At 33.6% G+C, this 20,327-nt stretch overlaps 8 protein-coding genes across 8 annotated transcripts; 5 read left to right on the forward strand and 3 right to left on the reverse strand.

Moving 5' to 3' along the window:
* Window positions 1-247: 247 nt before the first annotated feature.
* BX664DRAFT_389184 (uncharacterized protein) lies at window positions 248-1,286 on the reverse strand (the record flags this gene model as incomplete). The annotated part of the gene is made up of 6 exons (XM_051549524.1): window positions 248-395; window positions 471-528; window positions 609-755; window positions 1,015-1,055; window positions 1,098-1,148; window positions 1,226-1,286. The coding sequence occupies 5 exons, from the start codon at window positions 1,284-1,286 to the stop codon at window positions 484-486; spliced, it is 345 nt and encodes a 114-aa protein (XP_051396323.1). The 3' UTR covers window positions 248-395; window positions 471-483.
* Window positions 1,287-1,907: 621 nt separating this feature from the next.
* On the forward strand, window positions 1,908-2,291 carry BX664DRAFT_318149 (uncharacterized protein; the record flags this gene model as incomplete). The annotated part of the gene is made up of 1 exon (XM_051542782.1): window positions 1,908-2,291. The coding sequence occupies one exon, from the start codon at window positions 1,908-1,910 to the stop codon at window positions 2,289-2,291; it is 384 nt and encodes a 127-aa protein (XP_051396324.1).
* A 3,930-nt stretch (window positions 2,292-6,221) lies between these two features.
* Window positions 6,222-6,891, forward strand: BX664DRAFT_318150 (uncharacterized protein; the record flags this gene model as incomplete). The annotated part of the gene is made up of 2 exons (XM_051542783.1): window positions 6,222-6,296; window positions 6,490-6,891. 2 exons carry the CDS (start codon window positions 6,222-6,224, stop codon window positions 6,889-6,891), a joined length of 477 nt encoding a protein of 158 aa, XP_051396325.1.
* Window positions 6,892-7,713: 822 nt separating this feature from the next.
* Window positions 7,714-8,344, reverse strand: BX664DRAFT_353396 (uncharacterized protein; the record flags this gene model as incomplete). Its single annotated transcript, XM_051547703.1, has 3 exons — window positions 7,714-7,912; window positions 8,147-8,235; window positions 8,312-8,344. 3 exons carry the CDS (start codon window positions 8,342-8,344, stop codon window positions 7,714-7,716), a joined length of 321 nt encoding a protein of 106 aa, XP_051396326.1.
* Window positions 8,345-9,357: 1,013 nt separating this feature from the next.
* On the forward strand, window positions 9,358-10,171 carry BX664DRAFT_318152 (uncharacterized protein; the record flags this gene model as incomplete). The annotated part of the gene is made up of 2 exons (XM_051542784.1): window positions 9,358-9,726; window positions 10,100-10,171. 2 exons carry the CDS (start codon window positions 9,358-9,360, stop codon window positions 10,169-10,171), a joined length of 441 nt encoding a protein of 146 aa, XP_051396327.1.
* A 1,607-nt stretch (window positions 10,172-11,778) lies between these two features.
* BX664DRAFT_369235 (uncharacterized protein) lies at window positions 11,779-12,682 on the forward strand (the record flags this gene model as incomplete). The annotated part of the gene is made up of 2 exons (XM_051548606.1): window positions 11,779-12,213; window positions 12,558-12,682. The coding sequence occupies exons 1-2, from the start codon at window positions 11,892-11,894 to the stop codon at window positions 12,680-12,682; spliced, it is 447 nt and encodes a 148-aa protein (XP_051396328.1). The 5' UTR covers window positions 11,779-11,891.
* A 295-nt stretch (window positions 12,683-12,977) lies between these two features.
* BX664DRAFT_270059 (glycosyl-transferase for dystroglycan-domain-containing protein) lies at window positions 12,978-14,129 on the reverse strand (the record flags this gene model as incomplete). Its single annotated transcript, XM_051541077.1, has 2 exons — window positions 12,978-13,145; window positions 13,266-14,129. The coding sequence occupies 2 exons, from the start codon at window positions 14,127-14,129 to the stop codon at window positions 12,978-12,980; spliced, it is 1,032 nt and encodes a 343-aa protein (XP_051396329.1).
* A 4,945-nt stretch (window positions 14,130-19,074) lies between these two features.
* BX664DRAFT_367202 (inorganic diphosphatase) lies at window positions 19,075-20,324 on the forward strand (the record flags this gene model as incomplete). The annotated part of the gene is made up of 7 exons (XM_051548560.1): window positions 19,075-19,147; window positions 19,203-19,453; window positions 19,514-19,727; window positions 19,781-19,908; window positions 19,960-20,041; window positions 20,109-20,179; window positions 20,244-20,324. 7 exons carry the CDS (start codon window positions 19,075-19,077, stop codon window positions 20,322-20,324), a joined length of 900 nt encoding a protein of 299 aa, XP_051396330.1.
* Between the last annotated feature and the right edge of the window lie 3 nt (window positions 20,325-20,327).

The following is a 20,327-nucleotide window of genomic DNA, read 5'->3' on the forward strand; positions in this document are numbered from 1 at the left end:
TAGTTAGTATGGTAGCCAATGGGCAGGAAACGCCATTGATAAAGCAAGGGTGGGAGCAACCTCTAAAGTACAAAACGTATCTTTACCATTGACTATTTTGACAGTGTTGTCTCGATGAATAGTTACATGATGGAAAAAATCTGAGATAGAGATTTCGTACAAATATGGTAGATAAAATAAAATTTAATCATCAATACAAATACTACAAACTAAACTGCGTAATTATACTACGTGACAATAATAACGAGTAACTACAAGCAATAACGTCCATGAGCACCTACAACCACCATAAGAATATCAAACGCCATGACTTCCACATCCAGTAAGACTAGTTTATTTGAAACAATTACTGCAATTTGGCTAAGTAATCATGGTTTGACTCTATGATTTGCAATCTACAGATATAAAGTCAACAAAATAAGTAATAATCCATCAATGTTGTCAACCTTTTTTTTATATATACGTGTTACCTTCGATACACCGCTAGATATTTGCATCACCTTTATTGTATAGTCGACATCCGGCAACCTACAAATAACATCAATAAAATGCATAGTAATCCATCAATATTATTTCCTTTTATATATATATATATATATATATGTTACCCTAGCCGCATCATGTGCCAGTGTTGATGTATCAATGATAAGAACCGTAACTAGAGGGACAATCAAAAGCATGTTTGCATTGACCAAATTGAACTTGTTCGCCTTTTGTTGAAGAAAGTAGAGTATCACGAGAAGAGGCGTAACAATCTAAGATCACGGGAGAGAACAATAATAGCGCAACATCATACCAAGTGAAAAACGAGAAATAAGGTAAAGAAAATGACCAAACGAAAAAAAAAAAAATATTCACCACAGTGAAGACGGACGAGAGAAAAAGGCGAAAGAGAGAGTCCAACCGAGTGTAAAGAAATATTTTGAAGAAACCACCATCACAATGAGAGAGAGAAAAAAAAAGATGAGACACCAGTGTTGTCCTTGTTGTTTCAAGATATTTTTTAAATTTTACCACTTCTTCAATCAGGAATTGCATCAATTCTTCGAGTCGCTCTACCATACAGTATAATATTCAAAGTGTTCTCCAGCCATTACTTGACCTGACGGTGTTGATACGAGTATAGGGTGTAGACGATGAGCTTGAGTCTGCCATTTAAAAAAAAAATGAATTAAACAAGGAAGAAATGCGAAGAAAAGAAAATTGAGAGGATTTTCTTTTTTACCTTTGAAGGCTGACATTGAATCAAATACACCATTTTTTTTTTTGTCTGATACGAAATGCATTGATGAGATCAAATTGATTCAGGAAATACCAAAAGGATTCTGGGAAGTGTCAGATATCAAGTAATGAAATATTCAGTTATTCAAAAATATTGACACCATATGCTTAACAGTAAATGAGCAGATCATCAGTTTCTTGAGTCGCTAGAACATAAGAGATGATTGAACCCATGATGAATAACGAATTGTCATACAAATTCCTTTTTTAACACTTGTACAGTCGATGATAAATGATAGAATATTTTAAAGAATAAAGATGATCAGTAAACATGATATAGTGTGAATAGCTCTTTGCCTCTTCGATCAATCATCCATCATACGCCTTTAGGGGCTCAGCCTGCAAAGCGGTGGCGTTTAGAGGGGGATCGACTTTCTCCTGTCAATGTCGCTCTCTCACTCACCTACAAAGGCTCAATAACCCCTATTTGTAGGGGCTATTTAGGACGAGAGATTAACTTTTTGTTGTCCCTGCTTTGTAAATTTTCCCATCAGATTCATCCTGGCTTTCGAGAGATTTACTTTTTCATATAAAAATTGTTCTATTTTTTATTTTTATTTTTCGTGAAATAAACAATTATCTTCTTTACATCTATACGGATTCCTTTTCAACTAAACGGTTTTATTATGTATTTAAATAGGTTTTTATTCTTACTCATCTTGTTTACCGTTCTTCTTTACGAATGCTTATTTGTGGAGGCAGGGTATAACCTAAACTGTTTAGCTGGATTAGGAGATTTTTTCGTCAAGGACATTGCTAGATGTAAAGATGTGGCCTGTGTGCAAGAACGATATAAGAGGTTTATCTCGGACACGAAGTTTTGCAGGAAATATGAATATAAGCTGTGTTACCAAGTACCAAACGAGCGAGTTGGTGATACCTGTACATCACAGGATGGCCCTCAATTCTTGAATTTGCAAGACTGTGAATCGAGTCCAGATAACCGTGTATATATAAAGAAAAAATGCACACCTATTGGCAATAATTGCCATAGAATAATGTGTCTTTGAATTAGTGTTCTCTATCCAAGAAATAAATATATGATAAAATAAAAAAAATACATCTATACGGTTGAAATAGGCTTCATGTTTGTTATTGTTCTTGTTGTTGTTTTCTTTGTGGTGGACTTTTCCATTGTGAAAGGTGTCATAATAAATATAAGACAACTTTGTACTGTTGAATACACATGTCATATACAAAAAAAAAAAAAAAAAAAAAAAAAAAAAGGATTTTATTTCATCCATACAAATACTACAAACTAGATTACATAACTAGACTACATAACTAGACTATATAACTAGACTACATATCTATACTACGAATGACAATAATAACAAACAGTTACACTACAAGCGATAACATCCATGGATGGCCACTACCACCACCAGGGCAACGATGATAATCTTCACTTCGGGCTGAACTGTTTTATTTGACACAGATACTCCAATTTGGCTACGTAACCGAGTCACTTCAGAGAAGAAACCAGGTAATCATGTCTTGATTGTATGGTTTGCAATTTAAAGATAAAATCAACAAATAAATAATAATCCATTAACGCTACCCTCTTTTTTTTTTTTTCCTATATACGTGTTACCTTGTCTATACCACGTTACCTTGTCTATACCACTAGATGTTTGCATCACCGTTATTCTATAGAGGACAATCTTGCAAGCTACAGATAACATCAACAAAATGCATAGCAATCCATCCATATTATTCCTTATACAAATTACCTTGGCTATATCCTGCGCCAGTGTTGATATATCAATCATAATCAAACTCAACGGATAACCAAAAGCACGTTTTTATAGACCAAATTTGAACTTGTTCACTTTTAGTTGAAGAGAGCACCACAGGAAGACGAGTAACAGCCCAGACCAGAAAAGAGAAGTGAGAAAAAGGCGAGAAAGAGACCAACCAAGTATAAAAAAGATATTTTGAGGAAAACACCATCACAACGAGAGATAGACGAGAGAAGGAAAATAGAGAGTCCAACCAAGTAGAAAAAAAATATAAGATGAGCGACCAGTTGCTCTTGTTGTTTCAAGATATTTTTAACTTTTACCACTTCTTCAGTCAGGAATCGCACCATTTCTTCTAGCTGCTTCTATCGTATAACATTCAAAGTGTTCTTCAACTAGTATTCGACTTGATATTGCTAATGCGAATATAGAAGCATGGGATGAGCTTGAGTCTGCCATTAAAAAAAAAAGGTGAATTAAAGAAGAAAGAAACGCGAAGAAAAGGAAATTGAGTAGACTTTCCTTTTATGACTGACTTCAAATCGAAAAGAAAAGATTGAGAAAAAAAAAAAAGATAAAACAGAAAAAAATCATGGACTGAAAATCGCTTTATTTCTCTACAGTTTGCTAGTAGAAACATAAAGAAAACATATATACCAGTGAATGTCAAAAAATGTTTACCCATCATAATCATCATGGTAAGCTAATGTATTAATGATCATCTATCGTACACCGTTCATCCACATCATACTTTAATCATCTATCATCATACATTAATTATCGATCATCATACGTTAATTATCGATCATCGTACATTAATTATTGATCATCATACATTATAGAACATCATTCTCTCTCGCTCTTAATTTTTCGCACATGTAAGGGCTCAAAGCGTAAGCTCCTGCAAATGGAAATTGTTTAGGGGAGAGAGAGATCAACGTTTTGCTGTCCTTGCTTTGTAGATGTCCTCATTATATCTATCCTTTTTTGAGATATTCACCTTTTTTTATATAAATTGTTTTTATTTTATTTTTTCTAATTGCCATAAATACATTATCTTTTTCACTTTTCTCCAATATCAGATTATTATGTATTTAAGGACTTTTTTATTATTGCCGATATGCCTTACCGTTCTTTTTTACGAATACTTATTTGTGGAAGCGGATTATGATCAGGCCTGCTTGGCTAGAACTGCAAAAGTTTTTGTCAGGTACAAAGCTGAGTGCAAAGAAGATCAAGCCTGTCTGAAAATAAGGAACCAAGTTGAAGACTTAGTTGTAAGGCACAGATGCGCGATATATGAATATAAACTGTGCTATCAAAGGCCAGGTAGTACCTGTACATCTCAGAATGGCGCTGAATTCTTGAATTTACAAGACTGCCAATCGAATCCAGGAGACAGCCATGGATTCATTAGAAAAATATGCATACGTCCTGAAGAGAACTGCTTTAAAGCAATATGTGGTTGAAGCGTCGATTTTTTCCCAAGCAGTGATAGTATGAAAAAGTAACAATAAAAAGACATTCTTCTACAGAGCATGAAATAGGCTTCATCCCGTTTTTTTTTTTTTTTGTCGTACGTAATAGTCAATTAGGATGGTAGTTAAGGGGAGAATGTCGTCAATAAATTGATAATGGGGGACCTCCTCTCAAATAAATCATATCTTTTTAATATTGAATATGTTGACAGCATTGTCTCACCAAATGGTATACACGATGGGAAAAATCTGGAATAAAACTTCCATCAGTACAAATACGCTGTATACCAAAAAAAAATTTTATTTCATCAATACAAGTACTACAAGCTACACTATACTACATGGCAACAATAACAAATAACTACAAGTAATAACGTCCATGAGCACGACTACGACCACCATAAGGACAAACACCATGACTTCCACGTCGAATAAAACTACTCTATTTGACACAATTACCTCAATTTGGCTACCTAACAAAGTCACTTCCGAGAAGAAAACAAGCAAACTTGTCTTGATTGTATGATTTGTAAATCTACAATAAAATCAACAAATTAGTAATCTACCAACGGCATCCTCTTTTTTTTTTTTTCTATTTTCTATGTACATGTTACTTTGGTTACACCATTGGATGTTTGTATCACCGTTGTTGTATAAAAGATAATCTTTCAAGACACAGACCAACAAAATGAGTAGTAATCCATCGATATCGTTCCTTATACATATTCGCCCTATCAATACTGATATATCAATCATAATCAAGCCAAAGGGATAATCAAAAGCATGTTTGTATAGACCAAATCGAACTTGTTAACTTCCGTTGAAAAGAATGGAGAGTACCACAAGAAGAGGAGTAACAGCCTAAGATCAGGAGAGAGAGAGAGAGAGAGAGAGAGAATGATAATAGGCAAACACCATACCGAGCGGGAAGAGACAAATATAAGGTAGAGAGAAAGACCAAAGGTATCGGAACGTATCAGAAAAAAAAACTCACCATAATGAAGAGAGATGGGAGAAAGGAGAAGGAGAATTAAGCCAAGTAGAAAAAAAAAAGATTTTGAAGGAAACACCACCACAATGAGACATAACTGAAAGAGAGAAAGAAAGAAAAAAAAAAGAATAGGATGAGGCGTCCGTTGACCTTGTTGTTTCAAGATGTTCTTCTACCACTTCCAAGTCAGGAATGGCATTAGTTCTTTTAGATGTTCCTACGGTAATGACATCCAAGGTGTTTTTCGACCATATCTGACTTGACAATGTTGGTGGGAATATGAGAGAGTACACTGTCAAAAAAAAAAAAAAAAAAAAAAGAGGAATTCTGATCCCTAGATTTTTACTTGCCCCTAGATAAAAAAAATTAACCAATAAAATTGTTTAGTCCTATTGCTGATAAAAATTCTGGAAAAAAAAAATTTTATGCATGGTCGCAAAACTGTCCAAATGATGTGCATGATTTTAGACAATTACAATTTATTTTAGATATAAAACCATTTTTTTTTAAAAAAAAAAAATGTAAGAAACTTATAGATCAAGAGGGGAGGGGATTAAAAAAAAATGATACTAAAATAGGTCGATACTTTTGTGGATCTCTCTGTAACGTCATCATCCATTATCATATTATCAATCAGTCATCTTTAGATCATCTATCATACATCATACTCCTGTAAGAGCTCATCCTGCATATAGGTGGCATTTAGTAGAAATTCACATTCTCCTTTCCATGTCGCTCTCTCTCTCTCTCTCTCGCATGCATGTCGCTCTCTCTCTCTCTCTCGCATGCACACACTTAACAACTGTAAGGGCCATAATCTGTATTTGTAGAGGTTGTTTAGGAACGAGAAACCAACTTTTTGTTGTCCTTACTTTGTAGATCCCATTAGATCTATCATGGTTTTAAGAGACTCAGTTTTCATATAAATTTGTTTTTGTCATTGGAATAAATAGATTATCTTTTTCTCTTTCGTATATCTATTCCTCTTCTACAATAGGGATATCAGATCATTATGCATTTAAAGACCTTTTTATTATTGTCGGTATTCTTTACCGTTCTTTTTTACGAATGCTTATTTGTGGAAGCAAAATATGATGAAGACTGCTTAGCTAGGGTTGGCCGTAGTTCGGCTACGCAAATTGATACCTGTAAAGATGACGCCTGTAGGGATAAGTGGTACAAAGTCTTTCTCTTGCTCACAAAGCATTGCGCGAGATTTGAATATAAACTGTGTTACCTAAGACAAGAGGGGGGATTTAGTCAGAACTGTATGTCACAGGTTGGTACTGAATTCTACAATTTGCAAGACTGTGAATCGAATCCAGGAGACAGTGAAGGATATGTAAGAAAACAATGCATACCTTATAACGATGATTGCCATAAAGTAATATGTGGTTGAAGCAGCGTTTTTCTTTTTTTTTTTTTTTTTATTCAAAAAAAATAAATAGTATGATAAAATAAAAATAAAAAAAAGTACATCTATGAGGCATGAAATAGGCTTGATCTTTCTTTGTTTTGTTTTGTTCCTTTATAGTGGCTCTTCCATTTTGGAAGATATCATGATTTTTTTATTTTCTTTGTCACAAGTAATAATTAGTTAATGGGCAGGAAACGTCATTGATAAAGTAAGAATGAGGTAACCTTCAAAATACAAGACATGTTTTTACTATTGACGATTTTAACAGTATCGTCTCGATGAATAGTATACATGATGGAAAAAAAATCTGAGATAGAGATTAAAGATACAAATATGGTAGATAAAATAAAATTTTATTTCATCAATACAAATACTACACACGACATAACTATACTACGTGACAATAATAACAAATAATTGTAAACAACAACGTCCATAAGCACGACTACAATCACCATAAGAACATCAAACACCATGACTTCCACATCCAGTAAAACTAGTTTATTTGATACGATTACTGCAATTTAGCTAAGTAATCATGCCTTGATTCTATGATTTGCAATCTACAGATAAAGTCAACAAAATAAGTAGTAATCCATCAATGTTGTCCTCTTTTATATATATATATATATATATACGTGTTACCCTCAACACACAGCCAGATGTTTACATCACCGTTATTGTATAGTCGACGTCTGGAAACCTACAAATAACATCAATAATATGCATAGTAATCCATCGATATTATTTCCTTTTATATATATACATGTTACTTTAGCTGCATCCTGCGCCAGTGTTGATGTATCAATGATAAGAACCATAACTAGAGGGACAATCAAAAGCATGTTTGTATTGACCAAATAGGACTTGTTCACCTTTTGTTGAAGAGAGTAGAGTATCACGAGAAGAGGCGTAACAATCTAAGATCACGGGAGAGAATGATAATAACGCAACATCATACCAAGTGAAAAACGACAAATAAAGTAGAGAATGACCAAAGGTACTGTATCGAAAAAATATATATATTCACCACAGTGAAGACGGACGAGAGAAAAAGGTGAAAGAGAGAATCCAACCGAGTGTAAAAAAGGATTTTGAAGAAAACACCATCACAATGAGAGAGAAAAAAAAAATAAAAAGATGAGCCACCAGTGTTGTCCTTGTTGTTTCAAGATATTTTTTAAATTTTACCACTTCTTCAATCAGGAATTGCATCACTTCTTCGAGTTGCTTCTACCGTACAGTATAATATTCAAAGTGATCTCCAACCAGTACTTGACCTAACGGTGTTAATACAAGTATAGGGCGTAGACGATGAGATTGAGTCTGCCGTTTAAAAAAAAAAAAAAAAAAAGTGGAAGAAATGCGAGGAAAAGAAAATTGAGAGGATTTTCTTTTTTACCTTTGATGGCTGGCATTGAATCAAGTACACCATTTTTTCTCTTGTGACACGAAACGCATTGATGAGATTCATCCCAGAAAAAGATCAAACTGATTCAGGAGAGAAAAGAAAGATAAAAAAAAAAAAAGACAGATAAAAATCATGAGCTCTGAAGATTATTCTATCTCTCTATAGTTCGGTCCTAGAGATAAAAAAAAAAAAAAATAAATATACTATTGATCAATGAATGTCAAAATGTTTACCCATTGAATAATCATCTTGATAACTCAATGCAATAATGATCTTCCATGCTATCAATAGGAACTATAAGTATCAAATAAGAGGCACACTCTATATAACTATGTTTCAAATTAAAAAGGAAAAAATAGGGATATGATTTGGTATCGAAACGAAAATACGGAACAATCAGTACCAAAGAATAACATATAAGACAGATCACGCTAAAGGATGCAAGTGGAACATCTAACGTCATACATAACGTGATGAATTGTTTTTACAAAAACTTATTTTTATCTTCGTTATACATGCCTGATATCCAGCGTTGTTTTTTCCATGACAGGCGGTAATCGTCAACCGTCATTTTCATCGTCCATCATACATCATTCATCATCCATCATTCATCATCCATCATTCATCATACGGATAAAAATCGTATATCATACATCACATATTACACGTCATACATCCTACAACGTACAACATACAGCATACAGCGATCATCATACACCTATAGGGGCTCATCCTGCAAATGGGGGTGGGGGAGTTTAGAATGGACTCACTTTCCCCTTTCAATGCCTCTCACACATACATACACACACACCTGTAAGGACTCATAACTCCTACAAATGAAGGTTGTTTAGGAGGATCAACTTTTTGTTTTCCTTGCTCTGTAGATTTTCCCAGTGCATCTATCCTTGCTTCTGAGAGATTCACCTTTTTTTTAAATATATAAATCGCTTGATTTATTTTTTTTTATCCTTGCAATAAAAGATATCATTCTCTTTCATACATTGATAGGGAAATCCTTTTCTAATACAGGTTTTATTATGTATTTAAACAGATTTTTATTATTACCCATCTTTTTTACCGTTCTTTTTTACGAATGCTTATTTGTGGAGGCAAGGGTCAATGTAGATTGCCTCGCCACTCTTGGACTTCATTCTGCCTATAAACTTGCTAACTGTAAAGATAAATCCTGCGTGGATGAAGTACTTCAAAATCTAGAGAAGGCTTGCGTAGTACGGAGCTACGTGTCGTGTTATCAACTCTCAAGCTTGACTGGTTTTAGTACTTGTTCATCGAAGGTTGAAGCTTATTTCGCCACTGTGCAAGAATGTGAATCGTCTCCACAACCCAGTTACAGTTACATAAGAAGAAAATGCATAGTTGGAGGAGGAGATGATTGCCATAAAGCTGTATGTAGTCTATAAGTAGCAATTAAGGATTTTTTAATTCAGAAATAAAGTAGTAAAACAAAGGTACACTATGGAGGATGAAATGGACATGGGCTTGATCTTTTTTTTTTTTTTTGTACATAATAGTCAATTAGTATGGTAGATAATAAGCGCAGAATGTCATCGATAAATGGATGATGGGAGGCGTCCTCTCAAATAAATCGTATCTTTTCGTTATTGAATATTTTGACTGCATTGTCTCGCTGAATAGTATGCATGATGGGAAAAATATGGAATAAAATTTTCGTCAGTACAAATACGCTGTATACAAAAAAATTTATTTCATCAATACAAGTACTACAAGCTACACTATACTACATGACAATAATAACAGATAACCGCAAGTAATAACGTCCATGACCACAACCACCATAAAGACAAAGACTGTGACTTCCACTTCAAGTAAAACTACTTTATTTGACACAATTACCTCAATTTAGCTACCTAACAGAGTCACTTGAGAGAAGAAAACAAGTAATCTTGGCTTGATTATATCTATAATAAATTCAACAAATTAGTAATCTATCAACATTATCCTTTTTTTTTTTTTTGCCATGTACATGTTACTTTGGTTACATCATTGCACGTTTGTATCATCGTTACCGTCTAGAAGAAGGTTTTGCAAGCTACAGATAAAATCAACAAAACTAGCAATAATCGATCGATGTTATTCTCTTTTTTTTAACATATATACGTTACCTTGGTTACGCCATCCGCCAATGTTGATATATCAATGATAAGAACCAAAGGGATAACCAAAAGGCACGTTTGTATAGACTAAATTGAACTTGTTCACTTTTGTTGAAGAGAATAGAATACCAAAAGAAGGGAAGTAACAACCTAAGGCCACAGGAGAGAATGATAACAGAGAAACACGATTCCAGGTAAGAGACAAACAAGGTAGAGAGAAGGACACAAAGAGACGGAAAAAAAAAAAAGGACATTCAATGGAGACGGACGAGAGAAAAGGCGAGAGAAACCCCGTATAAAAAAAGATTTTGAAGAAAACACCATCACAATAAAAGATAAATGAGAGAGAAAAAAAATAAGATGAGCCACTCCTATTGTCCTTGCTGTTTCAAGATATTTTTTAACTTTACCATTTCTTCATTCAAGAATCGCACCATTTCTTGTAGTTGCTTCTACGATAATGGTTCCAAGCTGTTTTTCAACTAGTATTTGACTTGACGATGTTACTACGAGCATGGGGAGTATACGATGAGCCTGGGCCGGCCTGTTTTAAAAAAAAAAAAAAAAAAAAAAAAAAAGTGAAAGAAACGCGAAGAAAAGAAAACTGAAAGGATTTTCTTTTTTTACCTTGATGGCTGGCATTGAATCAAATTTATCATTTTCTCTCTGTGACACGAAATGCATTGATGAGATTAAATTGATCCAGGAAATACCAAAAGGATTCCGGAAAGTGTCAGATATCAAGTATGAAATATTCAATTATCTAGAAATATTGACACCATATGCTTGACTGTAAATGCGCAGATCATCAGTTTCTTGAGTCGCTAGAAAGTTCGATGATTGAATCCATGGTGAATAGCGAATTTCTATAGAATTCTTTTTAAAGTTTACCTTGTGCAGTCGACTTTGAATGATAGGAGACTTAAAAAAAAAAAGGGAAGATGGTCAGTGAATATAATATCGTATGAACTCCCCTTTTTTGCTTCCTTGGTCAATCATCCATCATCCATTATCGTGCTATCATTCAATCATTATACAGAGTATATCATACAGCTTACAGCACACGTCGTACATCATACATCGTACATTACGCGTCATCAATCATCATACGCTTATAGAGCTCATCCTGCAAATCGGAGATGTTTAGGATGGATCCACTTTCTTCTTTCAATGTCGCTCTCACAAACGAATATATACATATCTGTAAGGGCTCATAACTCAAGTTCCTACAAATAGAGGCTATTTAGAAGGATGAACTTCTTATTCTCCTTGCATCGTAGATGTTCTCATTACACCCATCCTTGTTTTGAGGGATCCACCTTTTTTTTTTATATATAAATTGGTTTATTTTTTTTTTCTCGTTGCGATGAATACATTATCTTTTCCTCTCTTTCATACACCTATAGGAAAAATCCTTTTCTATTAAAAGTTTTATTATGCATTTATCTAAAATTTTTTTGTTGTCCTTCTTGTTTACCGCTCTTTTCTACGAATGCTTGTGTGTGGAAGCAGTGAACGAAGATAAGTGCTTAGCCGACATCGGAGATAGTTTTGTCAAGAGAATTGCTAAATGTAAAGATGAACATTGTGTGAAAACAGTCTATGGATTCTTTATCTTGGGAGCATGGTTTCGATGCAAAAAAAACGATATTTATGAACTGTGTTACCAAAGACCAAACAATGGCCTTCGGTGTGTAGCAGGCAAATCTAATGTTCTATTCTTTGGTTTGCGAAAGTGTGAAAGCTATCCGGGACACGGTGAATATAAAAGAAAAAAATGCGTACACCTTGGTGAGGATTGTAATAAAGTAATGTGTTGAAGTAGCGTTTTTTTTTTATTATTTTTTTTTTTTGTTCAAGAAATAAATAGTATGATAAAATAATAAAAAAAAACACCTATTTGGGCTGAAATGGGCCTGATTTTTCCCTTTACTGTGGCTCTTCTATTTCGGAAAACATCATGATCTGTTATTTTCTTTGCCTCACGTAATAATCGAGTAGTGTGATCATTAATGGGCAGGAGATGTCGTCGATCAATCGACAACGAGGGCATACTCCCAAATGAAACATTTTTTTTTTTTTTTTTTTTTTTTACTTTTGAGCCTTTTGGCTATATCTTGGGAAAACGAGAGGGAGAGAAGAAAAAGACTCACAGGGAAGCCATCATGATACCGCGAGGTTAAATCTTTTGCTATATCTTTCTGAAATGGAAAGCACTGATATTTAACAAGTGATTACGATTGAGAGCATAAAAGAACTTATTTTTATTCATAGACATAAGTAAAACAATAACATAAAACAAGGTGTAGTAAAGGATTGAACATGATTGACATGTCCCGGCTTAGAAATAAAATAAAAAAGTAACTAAAAAGACAAAAGAATGAAAGGTACATCTCATCATCCACTAAAAAAAATTACACATCACCCATTTATTCATTCATATATACAAAAACAAAAATCAATCCAGAAACTAACCTATTGATGCTATACTAAAACTATGATAATAAACTATTCACACATGATTATTGGACATTTTCCATTAGATCTTTCCAATGTTTGATCTTACGACATTCCCGTTTGGCATTATCAGCTTGTTCGGTATCCCATTGTCCACGAGCCATCATGGATCTAGCATATCGGAAACAAATTTCTTCACGAAAATGATCATAGAGTTTTCGGTTGAGTTGACGCTAATATATAAAAAAAAAAATATGAGTCATCCGATAAAGAAAATAATAATAATAAAAAAAAAAGAACATGATTCCTCCCTGTTTTTTTTTTTTTTTTTTTTTTTTTTTTTTGTAACTTACTTCATATGATCTTGTATTTTCGGGATAAGGATGATACTGATGTAAAAGATACTCATCTGGCAACACAAAATAATCCACACCAGAGATATACAATTCAAAATGACAAGCAGCCTTGTTGGCACCATACCCAATGAAGCGTTCATCACACCAAGCAGTATCTTCTTTCTTGATAATCACATAAGGTTCATAAGCATAATTGTAATCCACCACCTTGTAAGGCGCCGTTGCGGTATACCAGTGAGTATAATTAGTGGCACCATGACCCTTGAGCCAAAAACTATGGAACATATCCACCTTGTGTTGTTTCACTTGATGAATTAATTCTTTCTTGGAAGTTGGGAAAAGATCTGTCTTATTGTTGTTGTTTGTTGTTTTTTGTTTTTCTTCAAAGGCAGGGATGACCAAAGCTGCTTTACCCAACCGAAGAGCATCGATCAAGTTGGGGGCCAATGTCGGTAGGATCTGACGAATCGAGGGTGACACCAAAAAATCAACGTCGAGCATAAGGATATAATCGGTACGGGCATACATCTTGGCCAAGTTGCGCCACAGATTGAATTGTCGTTCATACTTGTCCACCAACACATGGATATCTACATGACGTCGCATGGCAGGATGATCCAAATACATTTGTCGTGTTTCTTCAAGCAAACGGTCTTGTTGTTCATTATCATCGATATGAAGTACAGCCGAAATGGGTCCTTGGTAATGTTCTGCCAGTCGTTGCAATACCGGTAACCGATTTAATGTCACCAATGTTGTGATCGTCACTTCATGAGGTACTACATGCGTCTGTTCTGAACGTAGATAGAATGGTTCCAGGCGTCCTGAGCCTAATCCTTGTGAAAACCATTTGGACATCATATTCTTTTCTGCTGATACATCTATGTCTATAATATTAAGTTTTAATGATAAAAAGTAAAAATTAACTTTTATTTATTACCTTGTTTATTAGACCAAATCACTTGGTGAGAAGGATGAGAAGATAAGTCATGAGGAAGTTCTTGATTTAGTCTAGCATGAAGTGATACAGTAGAAAAATGATGGCGTAAATGACTGAAAAAGCGGGAAGAAAGGTAGATAAAAGTAATAAAGAGATAAGCGATCATAACAGCATTCACCATTTTGAACCCCATTTTATTTCAATATCCGCAACTATGATGATGATTGAAAAAGAAAAAGAAAAAAGAAAAAAAAAAAAAAAAAAAGAGGATCATCTATCTCTCTTTTTATATATCTTTTGCTTTTATAAGAGTTGTACATCCCAAAAAAAAAAAAAAATCACGCTAATTAGTTTATCTCGACGATCCGATTCATTATTATTCAATCAAAATGTCATCAGGGGCCAAGGATCGCTCTCTTTTTTTTTTTTTTTTTTCCAAATTACTCAACCGAAAAACCGTATTATACCGACACTAAGCCATGACAGGCAAAGTAGATTTAAAATATATAATATATATATAAAAGTAAATCATTTTCCAAAAAGGTGTCGACTGATTTTTATTTCCTTCTGTTCCTGGCTTTTTTTTTTACTTGTATCCAAATAAGGTATAGTTTCTGTAAATTACATTGATATGAAAACTAGTATGACTAGTTTCATATGGTTACCTTTTGTGTTGTTCAGATGATAGACTAAGCTTGATTTGAAAAAGAGAGAGGATCTACCTTTGTGGATATCAAAAATGGAAATTTTAACTCAATACAGTGTTTGCAAGGAGTTGTCGGAATAGTTCTAATAATCCATGTAAATTATAAAGACAATGTAAAAGATGATAACAAAGATATATATATATATAAAAACAAGAGTTTATTGAAAGAGTCGAATCATCTAAACTACAGTAAATCGTACTATACATCTTTGTGAATGGTTCCCATTTTCCAGATAATAGCTTTTAAAATTCAAGGAAGCGATACATCACATATATAGTTTCCTTAAATGATAGATATATAATCAAATCACTCCACTACAGATAAGCACTATTTATAAAGAAGAATATATTTTATCAGAAAACAGTTCAAGTGATCAATTGTTTATCCTTTTTACTTACATATGGTCACACCCATATAGCAGCATCATCTATTTGAGGTTCTTGACGTCAATACTTTTCCACTGAATGGTATCCGATTGCTTTGCGTAAATCAATTTCTAAAGTCGAGAGAGAGAGAGAGAGAGAGAGAGAAAGAGTTATTTAAATCAACCTAACGAATAGAACCAAGACATACAAATCAATCGTATCTAGTATTTTCCCTTTCTTTTTTTTTTTTTTTTTTTTTTACTTACTTACTTCTTCAATCAGACAAATTTTCCATAGATGAATCCTGTCAAATTCACGAAACTTCAATAATCACCCAAGGCAAATGGTCATCCCAATTGTCTTTGTCTTGTTAGCCAGTAAATGCTGCCAAACTAATCTTGATCATCCGCCTGACAATTTCATAGAATCGTAGTATTTCTCCAAAGTTCGTATCCATCCTTCTAACTGCTGTTGGCGTCCACCTGGTATGGTTCTGCTTTCTCTAGAATATTGAAACATATGTTGAACAAGCTTTCAGTACTGATTACGTGCGTTTTTTTTTTTTGTCTTAACTTACCGAAGGCCTGTCATCATCGACTCGTTTTTACTGTGAGAAAGCAGAAACATTCGGGAGTATCCAGTTACCAGCCATCTTGATACTAAAAATTTTTTTCTTGACGCGTTGACATCTCGCTGCCATACGGTACTTGACAATTGAGAACTGTATACAGTCGATCATTCGTTGCAACATGTCACAATTCGTTTTTGGTCGCAGTAAACTTGACTTGTGTTGTATTCGTCCATAGAAAGATTAGCTTGTCTTCACGTTCCGCCTGTTTGAGAAGCTTCCCGCATCAGTCAGCTAAACCAGAGACCTTTCCAAGTACGATAATGTCGATATTAGAATGTTGTCCAGGCATCGTTCGAGTTCATGATCATTGACATGTTGCTGCTATCCACCAGGACTGCATTTTCTATATCTGTGAAGCGATGATGAGGTTTTTGATGTCCCATAGAGCTTACGAGCGACTTTTACACTTTCATTTATCAGTTCCTGAGCATTGTCTCGGTTGATTTCTTTGTTCAAGTCGTCTGGCGCCATACACGAGTTATTTGTATCCCGTCCTAAATTAGAAATGAAGCGTGGCCATTAGACATACCTATATACACAAATATTGTAGATTTATGTTTACATACCAGTTAGTCTTGTCGCTTTTTCACGTGCTTTTAACAATATGATTTATCTTGTAGTATGATAAGGATGTTCCTGAGGTAAAGAAAAGTCCATCTTGAGTACATCAGGTAAAGGAAAAAGAATCGATAAAAAAAAAAACGAGGACACGTAAACAAAGAAACCCACCAGAGTGATAGTTGGAAAACACAGTCATACTGAAACTTTTATCCACGTAGTCAATGATTGTCCATAGTAACAAAAAAAAATAAAGAAAGAAAAAGAGAAAAAAAAAAAAAAAGAAAAGAACAGAAATGGACAGCAAAAAAAATCATCAACTTATGCGCGTCGGAGCTTTTGTCATCATGTTTTTCTATGCAACAGTAACAGGCTACAACAACGGTTCATCCACTTCCGTCCCTTACTCTAGTTCTTTGACATTAGATCATAACATAAAACACACAACCGATATTTACTTATTCCATTTTGTGGATATGCTGTGATTGAAGTAATCGATAACGAAAAACAACATTTAGTTAAACAGGAAAAAAAAAAGGCATCCATATAAGGAAATCGCCTTGATGAGGGGAACCATCATCATCATCAATCTCGTCATTGTTGTTCACATTTGTCTTAAATATGTGATAAATGATCAACATTGGCAACATCTCATACTTGTCAAAGCTAGTCCGTTTTATTATTAATATTATTATTTATTAGTATTATTATAATTATTATTTCTTGTGAGACATCATATGATAGCAATGAATACCGATAACAACATTAAAAACTGAATTTTTTTTTTTTAGCGGTAATCGTTCTCTCATTTTTTTGTTTTATATGTGTTCAGTCATCCAAACAATGATGATGAACTATATATGTGTACCACATCAACACTTTCTTATTATTGTTATCTACAAATGATATATCCATTTGACCCTGGTACACGATAAGAGACAAAAAAAAAAAAAAAAAGAAAGATACATTTATCTGATCAGTCATCAACAGAATCCCATCCCCGAAAAAAGAAAAATGTTAACCGATTTTTATGTTGCAAATTTCACCATTACGATCAAATGATTATTTCATTTTCGTAGTAGCTTCTTGGCATGGAGCGATGATGATCAACAAATGTTTGCATAATAAGACCTTCATAAGCGTTATGTTACCATTATGGATCTTATTAAGAATTGATTGATGTTTTTGGTAAATGCCACCTGACTATTACCAAACCTTCATTTCAGGGCATCAACCAATGTTAAGCGGAGGAGTTCGAACCTTTTGACGCTTAAAAAAAAAAAAAAAATCCTCTTGCTATTTCTAATTTCTTTTTGTCCCTTTCTGGTCTAGCTTGATTGAAAAACTTTTCCACCCTCTCTTTTTTGGCACTCTTACTTTGATACGTCGTCATTCATTATCATGTTTGTGTGTTTGTCAAGGTACAAAGGTAATAACACGAAATGACTGGAAAACAAATGGGGATCATAGTACCAACGTACTTTTCTTTATTCTATTTTTTTTTTTGAGATTCCTCTAAAGGTACCATAGTGAAAGGGACAAGAACAGGGTAGTATCTATTGTTTCTTACTCTGGCTTTGGTAAGTGACCAGCTTTCTTTTTTGATTCTCTTTTTTTTTTTTTTTTTTTTCCTTTCTGACCTATATTGCCATGTCCCCCTATTGTCATTCTCTTACTTATCTTTTTTTTTCTTTTCTATCGTGCAAGTGAATCGACCGAACGAGTATGCGTAGCAGGATCAATGAATAGATAATAGTATTCAACTGGAAACGGATATATTGGCTATTGTGGCGATTTTCTTTTTTGTTATTTTTTTTTTTTTTTGTTGACAGCTGTTAGTGATAATAGATATACCTTTTTTCTTAATAAAATCATATTCATATTTTACCTCCATCATTATCAAGATCGGTTGTTATTCTTGTTATTCTTGACTCCAATATTTGTCCGCCATTATAGTTCTAATATTTAATCATCCTATCATTTTCTTCATTTATTATTCAATCACTCACTGATCATTCCGTCATTGACAATTCAGTCATTCATTACCATTTTGGTTTCCTTATTCTATGTTCCTATCACAATAAATCCCTCTAGCGTATGATACATTCCATTGTCATAAAAAAAAAAAAAAGGAAGCCAAACTCCCTTCCAAGACTATGATTATTTGGTATGATATAGATGTTATTATTAGAAAAAAAAAAGCAGATACTAAACCAAAAGATTTATCCGGTACAGCAAACAAACATGGATGAAAAGTAATTGGATCAACTTTGGACACTAAAAAAGGAATCAACCGTTACCAATGAAAGGATACCAGAGATTTGTTATTAAAGAGGGATGGAAAAACAAACCAAAGCAAATAGATCATCGTTAGAGAAAGAAAAAAAAAAAAAAAAAAGGACAAGTTTACTTTAAAAGGGAAACTAACCAATCCTTGTAAGCAAATAATCATGGAAACTTGAAAAAATGAACAAATAACAAAAAAAAAAAAATGGAAAGAAAAGATCAAAAATATTCTTTCTTCCTATCTTTCTTGTCTTTCTTTATTCAAAAAAAAAAAATGTTTTTTTCAAAATCCTGTCCTCTTGTTCTTTTGGCATTAGTGATGCCTATGGTGCATAGTTTTCGTACGCGAAAAATTGGAGCTCCGTTCACCAAAGAACATGAAATCTATTTTGGTAAAGATGTCTTTTTTTTTTCTATCTCTCACACATATTTATTTATTGAATATAGAAACTGATAATGGTGAGTTGATTTCACCTTTTCATGATATTCCTTTATTTGCACAATCCAATGTTGGAGGTGAAGTATTCAATATGGTAGTAGAGATTCCTCGGTGGACCAATGCCAAGTTTGAAATCAATAAGGAAACACCATTGAATCCTATCAAACAAGATATAGCCAAAAGTACCAAGGAACTTCGATTTGTACCTAATATTTATCCTTTCAAAGGTTATTTATGGAATTATGGTGCTTTGCCTCAGGTAAATTTATAAATCAATAGTGGACATTGAATATTCATTTTTTTTTTTTCCTCTTGATAGACTTGGGAAGATCCTCATCATATGACCAAAGACACTAATGCCAAAGGAGATAATGATCCTATTGATGTGATTGAAATTGGAGATCAAGTGGGCGAGACAGGTCAAGTCAAACAAGTCAAATTACTTGGTGTATTTGGTTTGATCGATCAAGGTGAAACAGATTGGAAATTGGTGACAATTGATATCAATGATCCATTGGCCAATATGATCAATGGTAAATCAAAAAAAAAAAAAATTAGGTTTTATTTTATTAACTTTTTTTATTAGATATTGGAGATGTGGAAAAACATAAACCTGGACTTTTGAAAGATACTGCTCGATTCTTTCGGATTTATAAGATTCCTCAAGGCAAAAAGGCCAATACTCTTGCTTTTCATAATATGCCTCGCAACAAAGTAAAGAAAAAAAAAAGATGGTTTCATTTGGTATTTAACCTTTTTTTTTAGGCTTATGCTACTCAATTGGTCTATGAAACGCATGATTACTGGAAAGCCTTGGTGAATGGTACTGCTGTGAATAAAAAAATTCGTAGGCAAGTTAAAAACAGAAACAAAAATCAACAACATCAGGCTTATCTTTTTTTTCATATGTAGAGAGAATCTTTCTATAGAAGGATCTCCTTTCAAACTCGCTCCTAATGCTGACATGGTAGTTGCTGTCTCTATGGTAAATATATCTCAATAAAAAAAAAAAAAAGAGAAATTAAAAATTGACATGATACTTTCTTTAGGAAAATAATCTTCCAGCTGCCCCTCTTCCTTCTACCGTTGACGAATGGCATTATATTGATAAATGGCATGATGGCAAATGAAAT

The sequence above is a fragment of the Halteromyces radiatus genome, assembly GCF_025201355.1.
Source record: "Halteromyces radiatus strain CBS 162.75 chromosome Unknown BX664scaffold_10, whole genome shotgun sequence".
NCBI classification, from domain to species: domain Eukaryota; kingdom Fungi; phylum Mucoromycota; class Mucoromycetes; order Mucorales; family Cunninghamellaceae; genus Halteromyces; species Halteromyces radiatus.